At 36.0% G+C, this 26,231-nt stretch overlaps 1 protein-coding gene across 1 annotated transcript in view; it reads right to left on the bottom strand.

The window, feature by feature from the left end:
• Positions 1-4,013: 4,013 nt before the first annotated feature.
• Positions 4,014-26,231, bottom strand: part of LOC106134011 (uncharacterized) — a 35,208-nt gene continuing 12,990 nt past the window's right edge. The window contains exon 5 of the mRNA XM_013333951.2: positions 4,014-4,160. Within this exon, the coding sequence (XP_013189405.2) occupies positions 4,104-4,160 (57 nt within the window). The 3' untranslated portion in view covers positions 4,014-4,103. The remainder of the gene's footprint in view (positions 4,161-26,231) is intronic.

Here is a 26,231-nt window from a genome sequence, read left to right as displayed (position 1 = left end):
TAGGTAAACAAATATTCTATCTATTGCAGTCAGTTACACATCTCTGCTGACACATTTTTTATGTTTATGGAGACGTTATACATAAATCTAAAGTACCAAGAACTTTTTTTACCCAGACGTAAGGTGGTTAACCCTGTCTACATACAACTCAACACACACAAAGCCACAGCGGAGGCGACCGGCCATTATATGCTAGTTTTGGACATCCTACACAAAAATGTCCCTTCAAAACAAAAAAGAGGGCTCATTAAAGCGTTTCCGGGTCAACCGGCGGCCGAATTTACTAATTTATTGTGGGTTTAGCTAATAAATTCAAGGCGGGATTATGCGCGCACAGAGTGGCTTTATAATTCGCCCGAAATAAATCTCCTTTGCCACTCTTTATCGCTTACAAGAATTTTATGCATCCAAAAGACGCCTACGATTTCCTACGTATATCATCCTCGCTATGTATCCGATAAAGATATTTTAATTATCTTGTTAATTTCCTCGAGATAATTTTGAACTGTCTAGCGGTAGCGTGTCTTGGTGATCGTTTATGTCGCAGATTAGATACTTAGTTTTTTATTTTGTTTTTCTATATTCTCTCCTATTAGCGTATTTCTGATTCTCATCTGTTGGTTTCAGTGCTTAGTCTATATAAAATACAGCAGTATATAATTTATTCTGTACATTATTGAAGTTTTCGTTTACACTTGTTTCCATTTTTCAATGACTATTTTTTATTTATCAATTAATATAATTATCAGATTTAATCTATAACAAACTTATGAGCTTATTATACGAGTACGTAAGACTTAAATGATCATAGCCAGTAATTTTATTATTTGAATTAACTGATACTTAATTAACATAATCAAAATATAAACATCTCAGATTGAAAGAGGGGCCGAGCCAAAATAGTTTTGAAATCATGCACCATTTTAGTGGCCATAAAATTATTTGACTTCCGTTCACTTTAAAGTGTAAATTGTTATAACTATTTTATTTTAGACGTTTCAAAAGCGTATTCGTGTTTGGTGACCAGCATTCAGACGGGTCCACGTGTGCCAGTTTGCTATCACATTGCCGCTTACAATTTAGTTGAGAATTATGGACGACTGCATCGGAATCTTCGCAACGTATGCAAGCCAAAAACGCTCCTAAAGTGAAATCACAATTCCTATCAAAAAGTTTACTGTTTTTGTAAAGTTCTGCATTTTATTTTGTTACACTAGCTGTTGCCCGCGACTTCGTCCGCGTAAATTTTGAGTTGAATCTTGATCATACAGTCAGATACAGACAGACAGACTAAAAATGTTAAAAAAAAATTCACTTATATATTTATATGTTATAGATAGCTGTCGTACAATGATAAATGACTTTGAATTTTAAATTTCGTAACTTATTTATAGGCAAACTGATGCTTTGAGTTCATTCAAATATCGATAACTTTTTTTTTAGTGAACCGATTTTGATGAAACAAACTTTAAATGTTCTTCTGGGCTAAAACAAAGCAATTGGTGAAAGTTTGTAATAAATCGGTTGAGTACTTTCGGAGATAATCGTGATCATACATACAGACAGACAAGAAATTAAAAAAAAATTTTTTTGCTTTCTATTATTCATTCTAAGTGTTCCTCTATCCATTTCAGTCAAAAATACTAAATGTACAGACAAAATATTTTTACTGTTTTATTATATGTATAGATAATGTGGTAATCAGACGTAGGTATCAGCAATATTGTGCAATTTTAAATAAACAAATTCTATAGGTACGAGTATATAAATATTCAATTTTTCTGTGGGATAACGATCTCTAAACGATCGAAAAAAAGAGGGGTTAGTGCGAGTTTTACTTGATCGAACGCTTTGAGCAAGTAAACGCGAATTTGTATGTGATTTGATCAGCGCCACCTAGTAGTGATGCGATGGCACTAATGCAATTCCATACATTTCGCGATTACTGGCTCGAGTAAACAATTGCGCGAGTAAAACTCGCACTAACCCCTCAAATCAGAACAGGAGTACATAGCGAACAGATCACGCCTGTTCACTATGAACTCTTGGCTGTTTATATTGAAATCATCTTAGGCTAAAAGTTTTGAACTAATTTATTAACTTTATTTAACTTTTACCAATTCAATACAAATAAAATATTTCTTACTTGCTATATCTTTTTACAAAAATAATGGTAGTACTAGCTTTCGCAAGCGGTTCCGCTCGCGTTATACATATATTTCTATTTTCCCCGTTCCTATAGGAATTACCAAAAAATAGAGCAACTTTCGTTTTTAAAGCATGACCAAATGACCATAACTATAACAATACTAAGTTTCATTAAAATCAAATCAGCTGTTCAACTTTGAATTGGTAACAAACAAACTTATATCCGCATTTGTATTATAAGTTGGGATAAGTTAACATAGCGAATTACAAGTTGCACATGTATCTATTACAACCGACATCCGACGCCGACATCGATTGGGTTTCCGCGCAGGTTGACGAGAACACGTCAACAAGTGCATAGTGGACAGTAATATTGACCCATATATCATATTGATAATTTGTTATATCGGAATACACTCTTAACGCAATCGCCAAAACGCTGCCTGGAAGTGATTGCATAATGCGAGTTGGCCACTTTTTTATTTAATATTTTTTTTTATATTTGGTGCCGTGTGGTTCCGGCACCAATACAAAAATGAATTGGACCACTCCATCTCTTTCCCATGGATGTCGTAAAAGGTGACTAAGGGATATGCTTACAAACTTGGAATTCTTTTTTAGGCGATGGGCTAGCAACCTGTCACTATTTGAATCTCAATTTTCATTCTCTATACTACTCAATCATTAAGTCAAATAGCTGAAAGTGGCCAATCAGTCTTTCCAAGACTGTTGGCTCTATCTACCTCGCAAGGGATATAGACGTGAGTAATTGTAGTCATTCGGTCTATCACCACAATTTCGTCTACCAATTCACACATATTCACCTATCGCGTTCTAAAAACGATGGTGTAGACTATACCATTATTGTTTATCTGAATACTAGGTATACTCGTATATTCCATGTGAAGCTTACAGTTTGTCCCTCTTGCCGGCAATATCCTGTAGCATCTCATATTGATTGCGTTTGCATGTATGTCAATTAGGATCAACAGAACGATGCGTCTTCAGATCGGCTAATTATCGTCTTGTCACAGGGCGTATATGTAATTATGCTTATACACTGACAGCTATGCTGATGGACGCGCTAATGTGTGCAAATTGCCACTGTACTGGACCTACGGCGGTTGATTAAAGTCTACAGTAATTACTGATGATGTCGACGTAATGAATGAAAAATTATTACGACCCCGTGGGTGAAGCGAAATTTTTGTTCCGAACTGCTATGGAACATAATAATTTACATACATACATATAGTCATGTCTATTTCCCTTGCGGGGTAGACAGAGCCAACGGTCTTGAAAACACTGCCAGGTTTAGTTGTGATGGCTTTATGATAGATTTGAGATTCAAATAGTATTGGCTGCTAGCCTATCGCCGAAAAGAAGAATCCCAAGTATATAAGCATATCCCTTAGTCGCCTTTTACGACATCCATGGGAAAGATATGGAGTCGACCTGTTCTTTTTCTATTGGTGTCGGGAACCACACGGCACAACATAATATTTTAACTGATATAATTGAATCTGAATACTTTAATTGTTATTTAATAAAATCATGCGAGACTCGTGTGAACTGCCAGCATATCTCAGTCCAGTATCAGTGGTCAACGATGGACTTCACTACAAAAATAATTCGTAATACTTAAGAATATAGGTAATAAATAACAAATACACTTACACCCTGCAGCCCCCCGCCGCGATGATGGTACCGGAAAGCATAATGGTTATATTAATATTAAAATATTGTAAAGAAGCAATAATAGAAAGCTGCAGTTAGTTGGAATTCATAATTAATAAAAAATATTTCTCGTTAAATGAGTTTATAGCCGTGGTAACAAAAGTTGAGTAAGTATACGTGCGTAACTAGAACTTAACTGGAATCATAAAAAAATTTAAAAAAAAATTGTTTAAAAGAACAGGAACATTTTTTTTTACTACATAATTGACCATGAAATCTTATCCGTCTTCATGTAGCCGGGGGAATATTCCATGACATCTTACCGTAAACGAATCCTGAAACAAACAAAAAACTTATTATAAAAAGTTAAATTTTTTTTTATAAACTAATGTAAAAAAGGTTTTTTTTTTGTTGGTAACTTATGAACTCCAAAACAACTTAACCATTATAGTGATATGTAGCCTAAATAAGACTAAAACCTAGAGTAACATTTGTTATTTTTTATAAATCTCACGCGAGAAGAGCTCGCATAAAATTGAGCCTTTGATATAAATTCTTAGGTAAGTATTTATTAAAAATTCAAATTGCTCAATAATAATACCGAAATTGATCACGCCCCCATCATCCGAGCTTGCAGTAAGCAGCAAAACATATGTAGGTATGCTCGTGAGTTTATTCCACGGTGCATAATGTATGAACACTATTTTAAATCGACGTTTACGCAAAATTCCGAATAGGTAGGTAGGTATTATAAGAAATTGTCCGATAAACTACATGTAAGTATTCTTTAATATCCAGTAGTTGCTTACGTGATGAAAATGGGCTATTATTAAGCATTTAAGGTTCATCTACAAGACATTTTAACTTGAGCGATAAACTGATCTTTTTTTATTATTTTTCCAGTAAAACGGGAAAGAATTTTTTTTTTAAATATTTTGGTATTTGGATACCATTTCAAAACTTAAATTAAACTGACGTGTCTGAAAATATATATAATTGTGTATTTTTATTACAACTATGTATTTATTATTTAACATTTATGGATATAATGGACATTTACATTTCTGCTGAGTACAAAGAAATGCAATGACGATCACTGCACCATCATGTAAGGTGCCTATTATGCTGTTGTTGGAAGAACCTAAATGAACAGACAAATTTGTTGGCAGATAAATATGTACGAATTCTCTATGCGAAATTCTATATGAGAAATATATAATTGCTATTTGAGAAAGCAAACGTAAGAGCAGCGCACCCCTTCTTCATTCCGCACGTATAACAAGAAAGGTGGTTGTGAAAGGTTGGTAGATCTATGGGTAGTGTTGTGATAACTAAATCTGTAAATGTAACGTTAATGATGAAAAATAGATAAACGTTTCATATGTTTTAGGGCGAGTTAATTATTTGAAACGTTTGTTGTCACTGCGCCGCAGCCCAGACACAAAGCGAACAATTGCAGTCGTGTCGGTAAAACTCAGTGAGCTATCAAATGGCGTTTGCGTAAACGCCATTGTGTACCTACACGTCTGTGTTTGCGTCACGCCTCCGGTCAGCTAATCAAAAGTTCGTTTTACCCAGTATGTGCGGAGCGGGAGCGAATCACTATGGGCATGGGGAGTGTATCTGAACGTGAATAGTATTAACTAAATGTTACAGTTAAGCTTTGAATAAATACATAAATAAGAATCAAGCAGACATAAGTGACAACTATGAGCGAAAAAAGAAAAATTGAAATAAAACAACAAATCACTGACTTAAAAAAAAACCATTAAAAAGCTAATAATATTTGAATATTAAATGAGTTGAGGCAAGTGAAAGGACAAAAAAAGGAAACTAACAAAGTGATAACTTTAAAGGAGAACCCCGAGTATAGAACTAGTGTTGAGCGGCGTCACTGTCGATCCAATTTCGATAAAGCATTATATTAATGTGAGAAGACAGCTACTTAGCAAATCCAATCTTTGCGTTACTTAATTTAACCTAACACTGTTGATAGAACACATCATTACTTATATATTTCCTGAAATTCAGCAAAATTTAACTTAAAGTTATTTAATAGGTAAAAGTAAAAAAGGAGAGGAAAGTAGTCATAGCTCATAACGTCACGTTTGAAGCTTCCCAAAAGTAGGCATGGCGTTACCGATTGTTTTTATTTATTCGAAATTGAGCGAATTGTGATTGTAGGCATCGTACAAAATCACCAGATGATTGCATCCAAGGAACAATACCCATAAGCGCGTTTTACCTTACATATTTACAGGACTATGGGGCCATATGCATGCCATACATATCCATGAGCACTAAGGAAATAGCTTCGAATACACTTCGTATTGACCATAATCAAAAGCAGCTAAGCAGAGTAATTTGGTCAATTACGGAGATCCCACGGACTACGCGAAACTAAAAACACCATTAACTTTTGGATCACTTCCCATAATGCTCGGGCGTTCGTGGCATAGAATATAGGAATGTACAGAAATGACACATTTTATTTTATTAACCGTCGCTTACAAAACAATTGCCGAATAATAATGGAATATCTAAGCGGGGAAATAAATATTCGTACAAATTACACCAGTTTAATACTTTTCGTGTTCTTTTTCTCATTTTTGCGGACTAATTTTAACCGTCGTCAAACGTTAGACATCGTATGCTGTGGTCAAACGTTATAAATTTCCCGTCCCGTTCTTTAGATTCTTCATTTTTACTTTTATTCGCATACGATTTCTAGTAACGCCGAGCCCCAAGGCATTCGTCGTACTTTCCCGTATAGGTAATTGTATGCATATTTCTGTAAGACCTGATTGTAGCAACTTTTGCTGATCACATGCACATTTTCTGCCGCAGACAAGAGACCATAAAACATTTTAAAGTTTGAATAACATGTTTCGATGAAAATATATTTAAAACAAAGACACCATTGCTGTACACTCCATAATTTGTGCTCACCGATGATCACCGAATTACCTACTAAACTGTAAAAAACGTAGATAAAAGTGCGCCCTGCATCTTCCCAGGGTTCGGAGACGCATCGACGGCATTTTAATATACCCATAATCGTCGATGGACGTCCGATCATAATATATGAAATGTGTAATACCACTAATAGGTGTATGGCTTCCTCAGCGGTCGCTGGCCAATTTTGCTTTTCGTAATAACTTTAATATCCCATCAGGGCAGTGGCCGTGCGTGTACAAAGATGGGGTAATAGCTCTGATAGCTTGCACTATAATGCGCCTTTATTTAATAAAACTGTTTGGTTGTGGTAGTGCGAAATAGCGATTAGGTATACCCACGCTGCGCTACCTTCGCGCTTGAGGCGAAATTAAAAGGATTAATTTATGAGTAGTTTATACGTAATTTAGTAGACTCAAAGTAGTGGGAGTAACAACAAAACGCAAGTTTATATATTTTTTTATACAAAATCGAGTTTGCGTTTTATGCAAATAAGTTTTATGGTCTTAATAATAAAATTATAATTTTATGCATATTTTTTTTGCCATTATATTAATTATACATAATAATGAACAATCATCAGACATAACAACAAAATCGATCGTATTAGACAAAATAATACCATTGGTAAAGCTAAACAAAATAATGTTTCCACAACACAATCAATCAGAAGAGCAGTAAAGCAATCAGTCGAAGAGAAATGTTTCGTTTGATACGTCCGTATGGATATGAGGTGAATGAGAATACTAAAATAAGCAGCAATTTATTATCGAAAGCATTGCAAGGAGACGGGAACGTTCTTGGACAGTTATTAAGAGCTAAAACCCAGCGGAGAACACGATACCAGCTATCGTCGTCCCTTTCTGCATCAGTTACGCTGAAACTAGCTCATAAATCAAAGAGACAAATATGATCCCATTTCTCTTTTTCCAGTATTATATCCGTGTGGGGAGTATTGATGTTGTCAACGAACGATATACTAATTATTTTTTATTTTGTGTAGTATTTTTGAACAGTCTTGAATTTCTAATCAAATTAGAAATAACAACTAGACTTGCATCATTTTCATTATTAACACTATTTCTATTTTAATAAGCAGATGAATAAATTGACAAAAGAATGTTGCTTAAAACAAACTGTTGTAAAATTTCTATACTCAAATAAGACATTCCCAAAAGTGGTTTACATTTGGAAACGATAACGTCGAGCAAATATTCAAGATGACTTCCGGTATTCTACAAGGAAGTACCATGTTGAAACACAAGTGTCAAATAAATCATAACCATGATTTAGCTTGCCAGGAATCCATTAATTTCTCTTAAGATAACTTATAACAATCATTAAATTATTCATGATGAGCTGATAAAAATTCAAATAACTGGCCGAGTATATTACGTTAGACAAATGACCAATTCGAAACGTCCAATATTTCACGTAAAAAATAAAAGAATATTCGGCAACTAAGTGCGCGTCGGATTAGCAAAACTAACAAAACGGTTCGGAAAGAAAACAAAATATAAGCGGGAGGGAACGTTACGAAAATTGAACGGAGCGTTGATAAAATAAGAGAATTTAGGAGTAGAACGTTAGGAATGAGACATCGACGCAAGAGTGCAGAGGCGGCGGAGCAGCTGACACCTGTCATCACGCAATTTATTACCCGCTCCGAAATAACAGAGTCAGTGAACGGTCGAACAAAACGAGGAGACACAACGCTCTATTAACGCGGCGTCCTGTGGGTGTGCTGAAAAGTGCACACACGCAATCAAATACAAGTACTCGTAACAAATGCACTTTAAAAATTTCGCCCGGAGCAGCTCTGTCCGTCACAAGTTTGTTTGTGCAATTACGCTGTATCAGATCGATTAATATCGTTTTAACGACATATTATGGATTACTGGTATCATTTTGGTGATTTGAATTGTTCGGTGGAGGCTATTTATCTTATTACAGCTTTGGCCAGCGATATCGTGCGCATTCTATTTTATCCCGCTTCTTTGGGAAAGTTTTGTAAATTCTCAAAATACATTGTCACCTCAGAACACAATCAGAACTTATTTACCGCATAAAAGTAAAAAATAATGTCAAATTTGTTTGTAATCTAATCGGAAGTAGGTATTTTATTGAATAAATACACAGTGCGACACACAATTTTTTTTTATAATAACATAGATTTGATACAACCCCTGCTATTAATGTTCTTTATATTTTCCATGTACAGAGTAGAGAGTTCTTTGGACTTCTGTATATGCTCTACGTAAATTTGTATATCGTGAATCATTTGATAATGGTCTTAAACTGTACCAATTTAAAAATGTTAACATGTAAATTATAATTACGTGACTTGCATTACATTCATTTTCACCAGAAGAAACTAAGCAGCTTTATTTCTTTTCAAATTAGGAGTAAAAAAAAATGTTGTTAAAACAATTAAATAATTTTCAACGACAGAACATTACTGAACGCCTACTCGAAAAGGAAAAAGAATTTCCGAAAAAAGGGAATACCCTAGTGGATCGAATTTATTGAGATTCGGCAAATTGCGTCCGCGCAGATAAGGAACGCAATCGAGATTTTTAGCAGTTATAAATAAGGCCGACGCACAAGCAAGGAGATTTATTTGACTGAACGAAGAAAAGCGGCGATCTTTATGTCTCATATAGTAAATTCAACATCAAGTCAGGTAATTCTATGCCAATGAAACATCAATGAATTTGTTTATAGTATTATTAATTATATTTTAGAAACTGTGAATGCGCTAGTTAAAATTACTAATACGATTTGAGTTGGTATAAAGTAAATTACTGTTTGAATATGCACATCTCTCCTCCTCTGTTGAATATTTTTTATTTATTTTTCGTTTTGTTATTATGTTTTGTTCACATTGATGGTGACACGAAGAGGAATATAATAAAAGATCGTGATTATAATAAATGAGACTTTAAAGAAGCAGATCAATTTCTTCTCACAAGGAAAGAAAATGATATGGAATAAGGCGAAGATCTTTTACTATAGTTAATTACAGTGAAGCGTATAAAAATAAAGAAGTGTTGACTATTGAGGCGCTGGTCTGCGAGGAGAGGAGGCGAGGCGGCCGCCGCGGCGCGCCGTGTTGCGACAAGAAAATGCACTTATCTTACCGGGATGTGAGAAACCACCGCCGCTGTCGACGGCTAGCAGCGCCAACACAATGCATCCGACACACACGAGTCAATGCTCCACAGGTTATACGTTTGAACAGGATTTGGGAACCCAACAAACAAAAAAACTCATTCAGAATGGGCCCAACCAAGGAAACAATAAGAAGTAACACTTATTCATGTTTATTTTATTCCATTGTATTCTTTTAGCACCGAGGTTCGACTACGGCTTTTGACATGAACCTCTCAAGGCGTCTAGCACGTCGGAGCACTTAACCTTTGGTATGGACGGCCGGCTGACAGACCGGGCTTGTGACTGTATGCAGTCTACGAATTTTGACCTCGTCATGTTTACCGTGATGAAGTACCAAAATAACTGGCTTATGTTTACATGTGCTGTATTCGAACCTCATCCACTAAGTAGTAAGGGATCTTAATTAACTTAGAATAGACATTGCAAAGTTGAAGACGAAACTTCATAATCTTCCATTTTTTTTATTTCATTCTGAACAGAACACACTGGTGTATAAAAAAACGCTAAAATATTGAAACTGTGTAATCCAGTCCAGTTAAACGTTAATTAAAGAACGGTTAATGACGATCTCGTAATTAGCCGAGCCTATATTTCATTTCGCCCAGTGGAGCCGTCGTAAAGCCGTCATCAAGCTACGGTAAAAATAAACAGAAGTCTTTGAAACATTATCGATACAAATAAATTGTCCGTCCAAGAATGAATATCAATAAATTGAAAATGTAACTCGTAAAAACATATCATCGATTATTGTAAACAGCTGGCGGGCATTTATGCAAAGCGACCTGTTCATTGGACCAATTCAACAGCGGTAGCGAAGGGATCTCTAATTGAAACTTAACATATTACACGCGAACACTGTGGTAAACGTAAACACAAATAACAATTTTTCAGTACGTCAAATTGTAGCAGTCACCGCGCGTCTCGGGATCCGCTCGGCTACTTAACATTGGCTCGAACTTAGCAATTTACATAAATTCTAAACTTTCGCTTGACAAAGGCCTTATTAAAATCTTGAAGAGAACTTTAATTTGCGATGACGGCAACATCATTAATCTTATTACAGCTCACACGACCGCCCCCGCACAACGCCGAAACAGGAAAAAATGTCGGAAGTAAATATTTTGATGATAGGAATAATGCGGGAAAAACTGGGCATGTTAATTAAAGGCGAATTTGGGGAGTGTTTCGTATTTATTTCATTAGGTATTTGTAATGGAAGCCGTCTAGGTTTACTGCACTCGGTTGCTTTATTTGGTGAATTGATTGTGCTATTTAACCCGTCCTCGGCAGTGAGCGTAAATCTTTCTAACGGATGATGCGCAAATAAAACCACGACGAGCAATCTCAATAGTCGATATCTTTGCTTTTAGTTGAACAAATAGAGGTTAGGTCCTTGTTAGGTCGGTATGCAGATTCTAATTAAAAACTATATGCAACGGCTGTCTTAAATTACGCAGATGGGGCCCTAGGGCGGTTAGTCACTCGGCGTCGACTCCCAGTCATTTAGTGTTTATAACTTTACCGCAAAGGAAGTACTGCAGGTCCCAGGCAATGTTTAAAAGGAAAGATTAGTAACAAGCTTCAATTATCAAATCGCAAGTAATGTTGATTGCCCTAGACGAGGGTGTATTGTCAGCCCCCTGAGAATAGAGGGTAAGTAATAAAGAAATCATTAAATCATACAATGTCTAAACTAAGAAAAATACTCGTATTTCATCTATTATTGCCAAACCTAAATAGAAGTTTTTCAGGAGTGCTTCAATCACTTCTAAAAAGCAAACTGACAGACTCAGAAGTAATAAAAACTGATGAGTCTAACAAGCCAGCTACCAAACCTTTCAAACCACTTCATAATCAGAAGCCAATTAAATAACAAATTACAAATAAAAGCAAACAACAAAAGATAATTACAAACAATATCGAATTGAATGTTTGATCAATTCATAATTAGAAACAATTGTACGTACGAAAGCTATAAGGCAGGAGATGGAGGTAGCCGTTGGCCGGCGCTCCAGTATAAAATAGTGACAGAACAGTCATGACGCATTAAATTTTTAGGGGCTCATGTTTTCACAGCTTGTCCTTATTGAGAGTAGATCCAAAATGATACTAATGCAGGAAAACACATAGCAGCAGTTTTTATTTTTCGGAACACACCGCACATACTTATTTATTTGAAATTAATTATGGCAAAAATGGGTAACAAAATGTGATTGTAAATGTTGAAGATTCTTAGATCTTAAATTCCTTAAGAGGTAAATGTAAATATTCCTGAGGACGTGAACGCGATGCATATTTTGAACGATGTCTCAATTCTGTTCAGTCCACGATTTGATACTGGGTTCTCGTTTATAAAGGCCCAGCCCACCTCGTCCGCACTAAAAATTCGATCTTATCTTCAATATTTTAATAGGTTCCCGTGGCGGCAAGTCGGCCAGTAATTGTATAAAGTATCTCTGGAGGAATAAATTCAATATACAGTCCGGGGCTGGCCGAGCCTTCTCCGCGCAACGTGATAAAGCTTAAATCAACACACGAAGTAATTACAACGAAGCCACACTTCATCGCAAATGCCTATACGGTGATTAAACGCATAGTCAAATAAGGACTGACGTGGAGTTGGCCCAAAGCCAAGCTGTTTAGCGGAGACACTTCGTGACATTTAGAGATTTTGATTCATGACAAGTTTCCAACATTTGAAGCGAGCCAGTACATTTCCTCCAATGATTTCCTTGGAAATGTAATAAATAGGTATATATCATAAAATCTAAATGCATTTAAGATATTTCCTATTATTTTGAAATTGCTTTGGCTTTACGTCCCGCGGCGCTTCTCCACAGCAAGCCACTCAACTAAACTAAACCCCGTAAGTCAGTTCTCGACCTCCGTTAACATTTAAGTTGCAGGCGCCCGCCGCTTACTCGCCCATACCTCTGTGCCATTTTGGCCAAATTCGAAATAGAATTGGTTAGGGGTATATTTCAATAACTGTCACCCCGATTAACACGACCCAAGGGGTTTCATTTGATTCTAGCGTTGTTACCGTTTGTTGTATTGATGTGATAATAGCCTTTCAGAGACCAGATTGGAGTTCTGTGTGGAAGTAGGCTATCGGCGGTTGATTGAAGCTAAATTTAGACAAATCAAAATCAATATGGTCTGGTAATCCCCGGGCGACAGCCTTTTGCTACGATTCGAAGTCCATAAATACGCATTTCTACTTGAAGTATGCATTTTAAGTGTTTTAATTTTTAATTCAATACTTATAGAATAAATATCGAAATAAAGAAGAATGTCTAAATCTCAAGAATTATAATCTAGTATAAAAGCATTTCATAAAATAAGGAGTAGGCGAGAGCCGTCCCTCTTAATTTTGATTAATTAAAAGTTTTGCATGAAAAGAGTAATCTTAAAGCAAGGGTTGTACTCGGTGAAGTTCTTTTGTATTTCTTATAAAGAGAAGTTTTCAGTGAAACAACGGTGGATCTGCAGCAAAATATAAAAGTTTCACAATAACGTATACGCCTCGGGCGCCGGGATCATCAAAGAAAATTCCTTTAAAATGTTGCCTACTTCTTTACTGAAAATATTAATCCAATAATGTAATAAAGATTAAGAAAAGGACATTACTTAACGAAAAGGTTTTACCTAAGTATATAACAATTGGGGTTTACGGTGTCGATCGCACAATTTTAAAATTATTCATTTACAAGAAAAGACCTTAAATTTACTTGTTTATTATTTTGATACCTATATAATTCTCTCGATCTCTCTTTTCTGGTATACTACCTTTTTATTTGGGTTGGTTTTCAACTACACTGCTTTAACCAATTTTAATTAAAAATAATTAGGTATTAGAACAATATTGACAATCTAATTTTTTTTTTCAAAAATCAATTGCGAACCCCTTTAATTTTCAACAAAAATGTTCAATATATTTCAATCAATTCAAGTAGTATTATTGCTCTTGTCAAATTATAGGCAAACGGAAAAATTGTCAACCCTGTGTGTTAGAAAAAGTATGTGCAGCAGAACTTACAACTGAACCAACTTCCTTTCCGAGCGAGATAAATTCGAAATTTTTTGATAGTCTTCGAATTGTGTTTTATTCGTAATTCGTTCAGCCTAAACCCCCAAAACGTCTTGTAATTCAGGTTAATGCAGAAACGGTGTATATAGGGAACATTGTACCGTAATGAGTTGGAACGTTCGGTACGCCGGGGGCGGGAACAGAGTCGCACCTACTACACACGACCAGTCCCAATTAGTACTAAAATAATGAACATGTTTTATATTTCAACGGGAGTGCGGCGTGTACTTATCCCAGTTATCCTGGTTTGCCCCGGGAGGTCATGTGGTAGGGATGGGAACATCGGCATTAAGAGTTGTTGAAAATGTTCTGCGATAGAATTAATTATAACTCGTATTGTTACAGATTAATAATTATTGTATGAATTATCTCTTATATTATATGCAATAATTCGGTTTTAATTCAGATTACGTTTTTCTATAATTATGAATAATATTTATTTTTAAGTTACAATGGTTGTTCATTTTATCGATGGAATTAATCATTCCTTTCATTTTCTTTTTTCTTTTTCCTTTAGTTATAGTATTTACGGTAGGTATGTTTAAATCGTTACGTAGTAGCTGATCGTATTCATTATTTTTCCCACTTCCGCCAACTTGTTTCTTATATGTTTGCCATTTTCTAAAGGTTCTTTGACAGGTGATGCAGGTACCAAAGCAATGCACAAAATATATAAAAAAAACCTTATTTAATTATTTCCTTTTTATCGACATATAATGTAACAATGCTGGCACATCACTACTGAAACTCGAATGTATTTTCAAGTGCGTATAAAAGGAAAATTTCGGTATGATGTCCGCTTTGTATGAATCCAACCGTAGTTTACCTTCCCATACAATCTCTAGTGGCTATTGTTGAGTTTTGTGCTGCATTGTCGACTAATAATACCCGTAATGTTGGATGCAGTAACAATTGAACTATCAAGATGGCCGCTGTTTTTACTAACTTCGCATGAGCGAGTGATTTGATTGGGAAAATTACTTAGCATGAATTTGTACGGACGGTGATGGCTCATCTCCTAACAAATAGAACTTAATCTAATCAATAATTCAAAATTTGTGATACGAATTTTCTTAAACTTTGATGCTATAATAAGAGGAATCGGCTGATGTTGGATTGGTTCACAGGAATTTTCATCGCAGTTCAGTTAGTTATAAAATAAGGGGTTTTACATAGATGTTTTGTTCATGTCGATCATTGTTGTCAACTACATATCACTGACCCGAGTATCATTGAAACTGTCAAAAAATTTGCTGGCTAAGGATCTGTATAAGTAAATGGTTTTTCCGTGACTTATTTTTGGGAAATACGAATTTAGTCAAATAATACTTAATCTATTAACGACTATATAGAAGAAGAATAAAGCAAGGAGATGTTTTTAAAATTGTATACCAAACTCAAAAGAAGGATCGGTAGAGCGCGAGCATATTTCTCGGGATTAAGAGCATATTTCTCGGGATTAAAGCAAAGTGCAAGTGCAACGGCGTTTTTTTTTTCTATTTTTATTCATTATCAAAAATAGAAAATGTAGATTGCACCTAGACATGTACTAGTAGACATTACTTACAACAGACAAGACAGGTATACTCTTATACTCTTAATTAATGTACTACTCTCGCGTTGACCTTTAGCATAAGTTTATTTATTGATTCCCGTCAATATCCAGAATGCAGGTGGCGCGAAATCGATTACCATGGTAATCAGTCTATTACAAAGTATATTGTATGTTGTGAATGCAAAATACGAAATAATATTGGCATGGATACTACCTTTGCAGTCGTAGTCGTGTCGCAGTCAGGTTCAACTAGGATTACTAAACAAAACTCCCTGAAGCTTTCACCGGGATCCGGATTACGATATCCAGATAAAATCATTTAGGATACACGTCTGTCCGGCTATTCCAAATGAGTTCCGACAGTGCAAAAAAGTTGCCCTATTCTTTTGGTTCGTTGGCAGAGGAAAAATTGAATTATTTCCTCGTTGTCGTCAGGTGTATATCCGTACTAGGTAATACTTTTATAAAAGTGAAAATGTGTTTATTTGTTCATCTATGAATGCCACTGCACCAAAAAATTACCACACTTGTAGAATAAATGACTCCTTCGTGCTGGCTGTGACTACTTATACTGAAACTCCTTCAAATAGTGGCCTTCAAATATTTTTACATACATACATACATATGGTCACGTCTATATCCCTTGCGGGGTAGACAGAGCCAACAGTCTTGAAAAGACTGAATGGTCACGTTCAGCTATTTGGCTTAATGATAGAATTGAGATTCAAATAGTGACAGGTTGCTAGCCCATCGCCCAAAAAAGAATCCCAAGTTTGTAAGCCTATCCCATAGTCGCCTATTACGACATCCATGTGAAAGAGATGAAGTGGTCCTATTCTTTTTTGTATTGGTGCCCGGAACCACACGGCACATTTTAGTGATTTTTAATTCGAATAATTATATTAATAGTGGAAGCCACAAGTATCATCCATATCATTTCCATAAATATACTTATTGCTCTTATATATGACAGCTTAAATAGAGGATGACCTCTCAGAAGTAAATTTATCCACCCGCGTAAACAACATAAGACCATAAGTCAGGAATTCGCCACGAAAATTAACGACTGTCGAAAATCGGTTAACATTTTAAACGAGCGCTTAACTACTTCCTGTCTCTTTAGTCTGCTCTACAAATAACGCGGCTGCTCCCAAAGATTTAACTAAGCCTGAATAAATAATCAATTCAGCCAGCCCGCTGATCGATTGCCACAATATACACCGAATGATATACTCCACAAGTCGTGGCAATAAATATTCCGAGACAAATGTTTAGACCGTCTCCAAGGAGTTGCGGTGACACTAAATTTAAAAGCTTCAATTGTACAGGAATAACCAAAACACGGTTAAGATCTTTCGAAAACAAATCGTGGATCGGCCGCTTGACGACAATCGTGATGGACTGCGCAAGTGAGCGGCTTCTAATATAAACAAATTAATAGGGTGGCTCCAGAGTTATTTAGACAACGACGCCACACTCTGCGCGTCATTTATGCACCTACGAGAAAAATATTACACACAACACGCTGTTAATCTCGCGGGTTTGAATAATAATAATAATAACCGAGGAGGAAATATATTGCATTAACATATTCAAAACCGCCATAAAATGTTTCACCGTTAATTTAACTAGAAACTATACTATTATTAAAAAAAAAACACGCATACAGTGTTTAAAAGTCGGAATCCGTGCGAGTCCATTATCTACATCCATTAACATGTTACATGTGTTAATCACATCCTCTTAAGGCCGCGTTATCAAAACGGGAGCAATTTTAAGAATGACTGAGCCTATAAATAAAGGAGTCTTTACATTAATTATGAGCTTAATTATGTAGAATCCCTTTGATTTACAAGCCGCTCATTGCCGCCGCAAACGAATTGTAGTGGCTTAGCGGAGTACCGCGGGCTTTGCCTACCAACGCTTGGTTATAATTATTTTTGTCGCGATTGCGACGCGACTATAGATCGAGATGAAAGTGAATCGAGACAACTTGACGCCCGAACACTTTCCAGGGATTAGCCGATTAGAAATGTTTCGGTACGCTACCAACAAATTAGCGATAAATATAGAAATCAGCCAATCGGATGTGCGGTTTGCAGACTCGGTAACTATTATGGTCTATATCAAACCATTTAAAAGGCATAAATAATATAGATCTAAAATAATACTGATTGTTGGAATAAATTAAAAATGTATGATCTTTCGATATTCCATATTTCGACACAAAAGATATTTCGTTTGATATACCTAAAGACGTCTTTTTGTACATTTTTCACTTAATATAGAAACCTTTGATGAGCGAAGGCACAGTATCATAATTATTCTGAGTGATATTTTACTGTGCCCCGGAAAAAAGACGAAGTTGAAAATTATATAATTATTATATCATTTCCATCGCCGCTTTTCTATTCTTGGTAAAACTGTGCAAGTTAATGGAAATTGAAAGTTAGCATGATAATTGACAATAGAAGAGTAGACCGGACGGCTACCTTAATAGAAAAAGTATAGTTTTAAATATAGTTATTATGTATGAAATTTCACTCCTTACATTTTCAGTGTAAAGCTGACAGATAAAACATAATATTTGTATAGATAACACACTTCAGACTAACATTTTCCCAAATACAACGGATGACGGAATCAAACTTTTGGATTTTTTAATACTTATAAATTCCGATATCAGGAGACATCATCGCTCCGAGACTATTAAAAATAGGTTTGACGGATTAAAAAAATTCATCTTTAGATTTCTAAACGTTTTGCTTCAAGCGGAAAAAAACTCCCCCACGGCATTTGTCTGTGTTTTACCGTGGAACTTGTGGTAAAGGTAGAACATCCAAATGCATACGGCAGAAATCATACATCAACCGCACCAATAAACGGTCGAATTGGAACAAAACCCTGAAGGTTTACAGAGGGTCGCGCCGCAGAGACGAGGCTTGTACGCCAGGGGCATCCATTGCGACGACACGGCCGCGCCCCGCGGTACCGATGGCCCTGGAGCCCTGAGCTGGGCCCTGCATGTTCCTATTGCAAATAGCATTGTTTTGGAAAATTGACAACCTAGGCACCATGGAGGCATAAGGCTAATTATTAAGCACGTTGGATCAATTTGTAATGAGATGAAGTTTTAAAACATTCATTTAAAGTTCCATAAGTAAATATTATCTATCTATGTAAGGTAAAAAATTCCCAAATCGCGAAAAAATACCTGCCGATTTCCGGACAGAACGCCCGGCACTGCTACGTCACTTCAATTTAGTCTTGGATAAATGTCTGTACATTAACATTTTTGTTTCATTTTACCTAAACAAAACTTGTTTATTGAACTTTGCATTAATTGCTTATATCAATATTTCTTTCGGTGAAGCACACAATCGCACCATGTTGAGATTATAAGACAGTATCTTATAGACATATTTCACATAATGTTTTCGGCGCGATAGTAGATCATACAAGAATCCATTCAGCACGATGCAACGATACTGGCCGGCAGAGCCACTACATATTTATCATCGATGCACAAAGATCGCATTCAGGCGGAACAATCGGCAATTGTCCCGTGCCGTGGACAATCGCCCGCCTAACCCTGCCTCTATTTCTGCCTAGTGTTTAGAAACAATAGCTCTGCACTGCAATTAGTTTATCCGATAGATGGTGGTCGAACGAGTCGTAAATCTTCGCTGTACCGCCAGTGGGCGCCGTAGTTCCCGCACCGTATGTAGATTCAGCTCGGTTAATTAATGTGCCATGCTAAAGTGCGAGGTTCCCTCGTCCCTAGTCGGTTTCTGTAAATTGCGCACCCATCTCCCTCGTACAATAGCTCCAATTTTGGCAAATTAAAATTCGACGCCTAAAGAGATTTTTGGTTAGCGAATAAATGTTCCTCTTTGTAGGGTTTATCTATTTTGCTTTTAATTAAGAGGCCTTCTTTGTTATTCGATTCTATGGGCATGTTTGTTGCCGTGAGATGGGAATAAACAAGAATCGTTATAATTAAATTAGCGAGATTTTGGCGATGATCAAAATCTTTTTACTTAAATATGTTCACGAATCAGGATTTTAGACAACAGATTATTTATGATTGACACGTGTTAATGTATAAATGTAATGACTTTATGTTCTTTTCACACAAGATGTTGCATCACTATTTAAATAAACATAGACTAACTTCTTGTTTATATCCATGAACTCAATATACTAACGTTGCACGAAAATACACTTCGAAGGCCTAAAAACATCATTACAAATATGCTTAGAGTTTTTGCGGAATTTAACAAGTTTCGGCACTTAAACTTTAACTTCTTGAGGCCAATGCAAACAATAACTATGTTAGTTAACATACATGAATACCTCTTATTTGAGGGCGCTGCTGTAGAAAAATTGACTGGGCGTGTTTACTGACATAGAAAACACTTAAAAATCATTAAAAAGACTTGCATTGGTAGAAAGTGACACATTAAAAATAAATGAGTAAAATATATGTATATGTAAGGCAGTGATAAACAAAGATGGTTTATGGCAGTTTTTACATTAACAGAAAACACATCTAATTATTGAAATAGCGCAAATCGATCAATCATGCATACTATGGGGTTGAAGATTTTAATCTAAGCTTCAACATAGACTAATGCACTTCAAAATTGCAACCGACAAGCTCCCGTGATATGATCAGCTTACGACACTTTTAAAATTGTCTTATTATGAAATAGACTCATCATCGCCAATATTAAACTTGATCTCGTTAAAATTATTTATCACAACGCAATAAGCCGAAATCGTAACATTCGAACTTAAGAGAAGTATCGAACTAGAGTGTACAGGGTGACTGGCCTCCGCACTTTCGATGATCTGGATTATATTCACAAACGGGCCTCGGTCTATTATTGCAAAACACGAAAGCATTCTAATTGAAATTCAGCATGAAAGGGATAATGAGAAAGGGTGTCCCGGATTCGTCACTCCGAGTACCGCGGAGTGCACGTTACAAACTAGATAACTCAATACCCTCATGTCGCTGTTTGGCTATTGGCATATATCGCAATTGGTTATCTTATATTTTAATATTTTAATCGAAAGACTTTCTAGAAATTGATCTTAGATTTGTGGTAATGGTGTATACTATGTACTGGCTGAATGATTTCTGCTAAAGCATCATTTTCAAATATGTATAACTAATTCATAGTAAATAGTTTAAAGAACAGACACTTTATATTCCGTGTTTGAAAACAAAATTATTCGTAACATTCAAAAAGCTTACGCAGCAGTTATCTCCCTCACAGTCTATCAATAGCAAAACATTCAAATTAAAACAGTAAGACAAGAACTAATGATGAATGTAAATAAAAGCAATGAGAATAAATTAACATTTCATAGGCGAACAAACGACTTACAAAATATAAGCTGGTAATAACAAACAATAGGGTACAAGTAGAGTTTCAATTGGGCACTGCCAACACCTCTGGCGCCAGCACCAAATTACCAAAACACCAAACTCTGAACCTGTCTCCTTTCAAATTTGATTGCGCCCGATACGCCCATGAACTCTATAATGAAACGTCCATATAAAAACAAAACTATGGGCATATATGATTAGTTCGATACACGAGGAAGGTAGAACCACAAAACAAACAATAAAATAATATCGCTTCGTCATCGAGCTAGAAATCACTTATTGTGGGAGTGACTTGCAAGCGGAGCTGTGGCTTATGCGCGCCTGAGCACTGTTCATGGAGGACCCCCCGTTTTAACGGTTACGTACTGTACTTACAATATTATCACCGAGCCAGCTCTAAAGGTCAGATACGGACAATTCTCTCGCATCACGTAAGTCATCGCCAGTTGAGAAATTGAATTCTACCACGCAATCGAACGTGACGTGGCTCTTGCTAAACACTTTTTGTTCATATGAAATATGGTTATTAGATCAAGAGTGTATGTGAAATATTTTGCCAGTAGGAAAATAGTTCAAGAATTATGGAAAAACAACGAAGTTATTGCTCTAGTTGGAAAGGTAAACGATGAAATAATGTGGAGTATTCCGAGGCATTAAAGACTTGGAACTTAAAGAAAGGACACACACCAAGCGGTTAAAATATAAATGAAGAGAAAACCTGAAGTTGGTTTTCTTCCATATCCTTGCACACGGGTCTTGCTGTCTTAAAATAAGATTGAGATTACAATTTACTAGCCTAAGGAGTCTGCCTCTGTTTTATCTCTGAAGTTATCCTATGAAGGAACGAAATCCAATCGCTGTAGGTAAGCTGTTAATAGCGATAAGCAGGATTTTCGTGAAGTTTTGTATGTGAAGAGTATAAAAGACAATGAGTAACTAGAGAATGTGGTATGAGCATTATAAGAATAGTAAGAAGTTCGACCAGTTAAAGTCATGAACCTGTGATAGGGATTAACAGAATTCTCAAATCAAATTTAAGAAGATAATCCCTTTAAACTATATCAGTGTATTATTCACAAATATACCTTTGCAATTACCGAATATTAGGTAAATTTTTAACCCATATGACTGTAACAGCACGATAACAACAATCTTAAAGTATTATAAATTTGTCTAATGAGATAAGAATGATTCGTATCTTAGGGTGACACGTATAAAAAAGCACAATAGGCAACCTGTTCGACATGCATAAATACAATAGCACGTTCCGACGGCCGAGGACGCATGGCGCGCGGCGGGTCAAATGAGGCGCGCCGTCAAATCTCGGGTTGCACTCGGTTGGCGCCGGCCAACACCGACACATTCGAGAACTTAGCACACCCACTGAAACTCGACAAAAAACAACAATGCACCAAAAGTTCGACGTGCTTCACTTAACAGTGTAACAAGCGACCGTAACAAACGATTCGCGGGGAATCGATTTCGTGTAAATCCTGGACGCGTGAAATACAAGTCCGGACATAATATCTGCCAGACCGAGGTGCAAGCTGAAATTCTGCTCTGGAAAATAACAACAAAATAAATCACAACACATACTTCAGTTCATATTCAATGTTTGATCGTAAATCTCCTGTAAAGATTAAATCACGAGTCGGTAATAGGATTTCAGAAGCTTAAGTCATATTATATTTGTGATAGAGGATGCGAGATATTATTTAATACTAAACTGGATATAACCCGCAGTAGTAAACAAGAACCGTAAGCAGTGCTATAACTTTAAGAATACTAAAATCCACGGTGAAGATAATTCTAGAATTAGTTTAATTGATCAATTAAATGGCATTAGTCAAGGAGTATGCAGTAAATTTAAACGCAGATAAATCATTTGGAAAATCACTGTCTTAATTAGACTAAGAGATGTCAACGGAGACGATGCCTTGCACAGGAATAAATCAGGACTTATTGCTTTCCGCAACGACACTCCCACAGTCGACTCGGCGTTAATAGCGCGTGCAGCCGAATGTTTGGCTTCAAAAATATTTTTTACGTTGAAACTGAATCCCCTGTCTACAAACAGGCGCCACATACATGCAAAAACTAACATAATCGCACGCAGCTTGACTCGCCAATTAGTGAGAGCCATAAAGAAAAACATTCTTGATAGGAATAAAACAAAAATAGATGACAGCAACATATAAACACTTGATTTACAATAAACAAATAAATTCCAGTTATAACCGCCCGATATAAATGCAATTAACAATACGATTATTCGACCGTATCAATATAACTGTTGGTAAGGCAACTATCATCAAATGATTTGGATTTAATTACCTCGATCACTGGCCCCGCCCCGCTCGGCTCCAATCCTACAGCCGTAAATCAACAATAATAACACTGAGCTTCGCCTTTTTATTGACTAAACAAATCTTTATCAACACAATTACATGATCGTTAAGGAATAATTAAATATTGTGGATTGGTTTTAGATACACTCGATATTGCTTTTTTACATATTAGGTTATAATGAAAACCACAATATATCTGTTGGGTATAAGTGACTCATACAAGGGCCTTGAACAAAAAGTTTCATTTTATCTGGAGTAGCATTATCTAAGTTTGTAACATGAGAACGCTTTGTTACTGCGGTTTAAGCGGACAGGGAATTCGTTGAAAAAACCATGTCTTTTTTTAATAGGCGCCAGGCGGCGACATCTACAGAATCCAGTCTAATTCACTAATACAGACATACCTAGTTTACGCAAGATTAATAACGTGAAAACGGGTGCGTCATATATTGTCAAAAGAACTCTGATCTTCTAACTAATTCATATCAAAATAATCATCTATTTATTATAAATTTTAAACGAAGCTCTTTTAGATAGGAAGCGACGATGACACATTAAATATAATTTCAAAGAGATACAAGAAAGGCGTGCAATAAAAATATCGTTATGATACCCACACAGTGAGAAGTTTCCACAAATCTATAATTCTATCAGCAGAGAAGGCAAATACGAAAATAAGCATCAAAGTGTTTTTTAGTATAAAGACGACAAATGTGAACCAGCAAGGCGCAGAAGCTAACACGTGTTACATATTGTCTGACAATATTTACAGTTGCTTTATTAGCTCTCGGGAGGAGCTCCGGCCTCAGACGAAATGTGTGTAACCGACGATCTAAATTTCAAAGCACGTGTTATGAGAAATACACTTATCCTGACTAATTGAGAACAAATACAGAAATTGTTTCATAAATGAAAATCAAAATTTGACTGGATTACTTATATTTATGATACAGCTGACAACGAATTAGACTTGTATCGTTGTTACGTGTATAGATTTTAAGCCCTAAATAATTCTCATTAAGTCCAGTTAACAACTATTCAAATCACTACGAAAGGATGCCAATAAAATTCAAATCCAATTGCGTCGACCCCTGATTTACAACGAATCAATAAAATGGAAGGCTATCATTACCTTTTTTACTGCGGTTTCAATAAAAGTAATGTAGTTGATAATCAACGCGACGGCAATGAAGGAAAACAACCTAGTGCCGGGAGCTTTTATTTAATTATATTTCTGCTAATGAAAATAGTTCTATATCTAGTTGAACATTTTCAAAACTTTTTATGGACGTATCGCCGTTCAGCAAATCTCGTAAATTTTTGAAACCTTTTATTTCTTACATCTTTCACCAGTTTATTTGACTACTGGTTGACTTTAAAATTGGTCTCAGGCGAATTGTTGGCTAGAGATGAAATTTGGTGAGCCTACGTGTCTATTTGCTACGTATGTATTATAAGTGTTCAAGTTTAAGCTCTATTCAACAGCAGAATTCGATCTTTATCAGATAAGACTATGTTTCAGATTCACAGGTCACGTCGTATGCATATTTTAATAAGATTGATAAATCAAGATTAACAAAGAGCTAAAGACGTATCAGAAGACCTAAGGAAGGATAATTTGACAGATCTTTTACAACAATTTTTTTTTTTCAATTTTTATAGATGTTTCATGACCTCTTTGATATTCCTTTTTATAATTATTTTTGCCAATACAATATATAATAATAATCAAATCCAGTGGTTTAATCAAATTGTCTTTATTCGCACCAGACCACGATTCATCTAGAAATACTTCAGAAAACAAATCAGATCAGAATTGGCGTTGGCTTATTTATATGACGTCTGTATATTAAGTGCGCGTGTTGTAGTTCAAACATAATGGTGGAAAAAAGTGGTCTGAGAGATGGCTCGTAAAATAAAACAAGGGACGTAGAGATGTGTCAAGATAGGATGCGGCGGGGGGTGCTGGCCCGGCGCCGTCCGAACTTCCCGGGCCCAATTAGGAGCACACCTTTTGGACATGTGCGCTCGTTTGACGCTAACTAACGCCTAAAAACTCGACGATACGGGACAACTACATCCGTTATCGTTTATCACTTTTTTTGTAGGAAAATGTCCGGTTTGATTTGGTTTGCTGATTTGATTGAATTAATTTGGGTTGTTCGAGCAAAACGCGTGGCGAATAAATACAAATGGTTTTTAATTTTAAAATGAAGGAATTTACCACTTTACGTTTCAGGATTTCAGTCAGACTTTAGTCCTCTTACGAGATCACCACACTTACACGGATTGCAAACAGCAAAACTATTTGCATGACAGAAAAAGATGTTAACCATTAAAAAAAAATACGAAGAAAAATGCAATACAAACTGTTGCGTGTTTCATGATACATAAGTAAGTACCCAATAGACATATCCCGAGTCCCAAAGCACTTCGGTGGACGGTGCAAACTGACCTCGCAAAGATGACTAAAAGAGAGCATTTTTTATAGAGCATTTTCATAGAGCATTGTTCATAGAGCACTTTTCATAGAGCATTTTTTATAATACTAACTAGAACACAGAGTTTTGATTACTCCAAGGGAAAAGATACATACGAAGCAGGGTAAGGAAATACACGACAAAATGCCGCGTTTACAGTGTGTAATTAAGCTCAATTCGTCCGACCACGACACGGGAAAGACGCAGGCTTCGTGTATTAGCCGCTAGAATTATTTTACAATATGTAGGTGGTATAATAATGTTATTTGTCTCAGAACATACCTAGGAGTACAGAATAAACACTGTTTTTTTAACTTCGCTGATCATGCGATCAGTCTGAAGACTATAAGATTTGATGTAGGCGAAATTGTCTTGCAAAGTGCTCTCCCATCCGGGGCATATTCCC

The sequence above is a fragment of the Amyelois transitella genome, chromosome Z (genome assembly GCF_032362555.1).
Source record: "Amyelois transitella isolate CPQ chromosome Z, ilAmyTran1.1, whole genome shotgun sequence".
Taxonomy (NCBI): domain Eukaryota; kingdom Metazoa; phylum Arthropoda; class Insecta; order Lepidoptera; family Pyralidae; genus Amyelois; species Amyelois transitella.
Note: the sequence above shows the minus strand (reverse complement) of the source record. Positions and strands in the feature narration are given on the sequence as shown.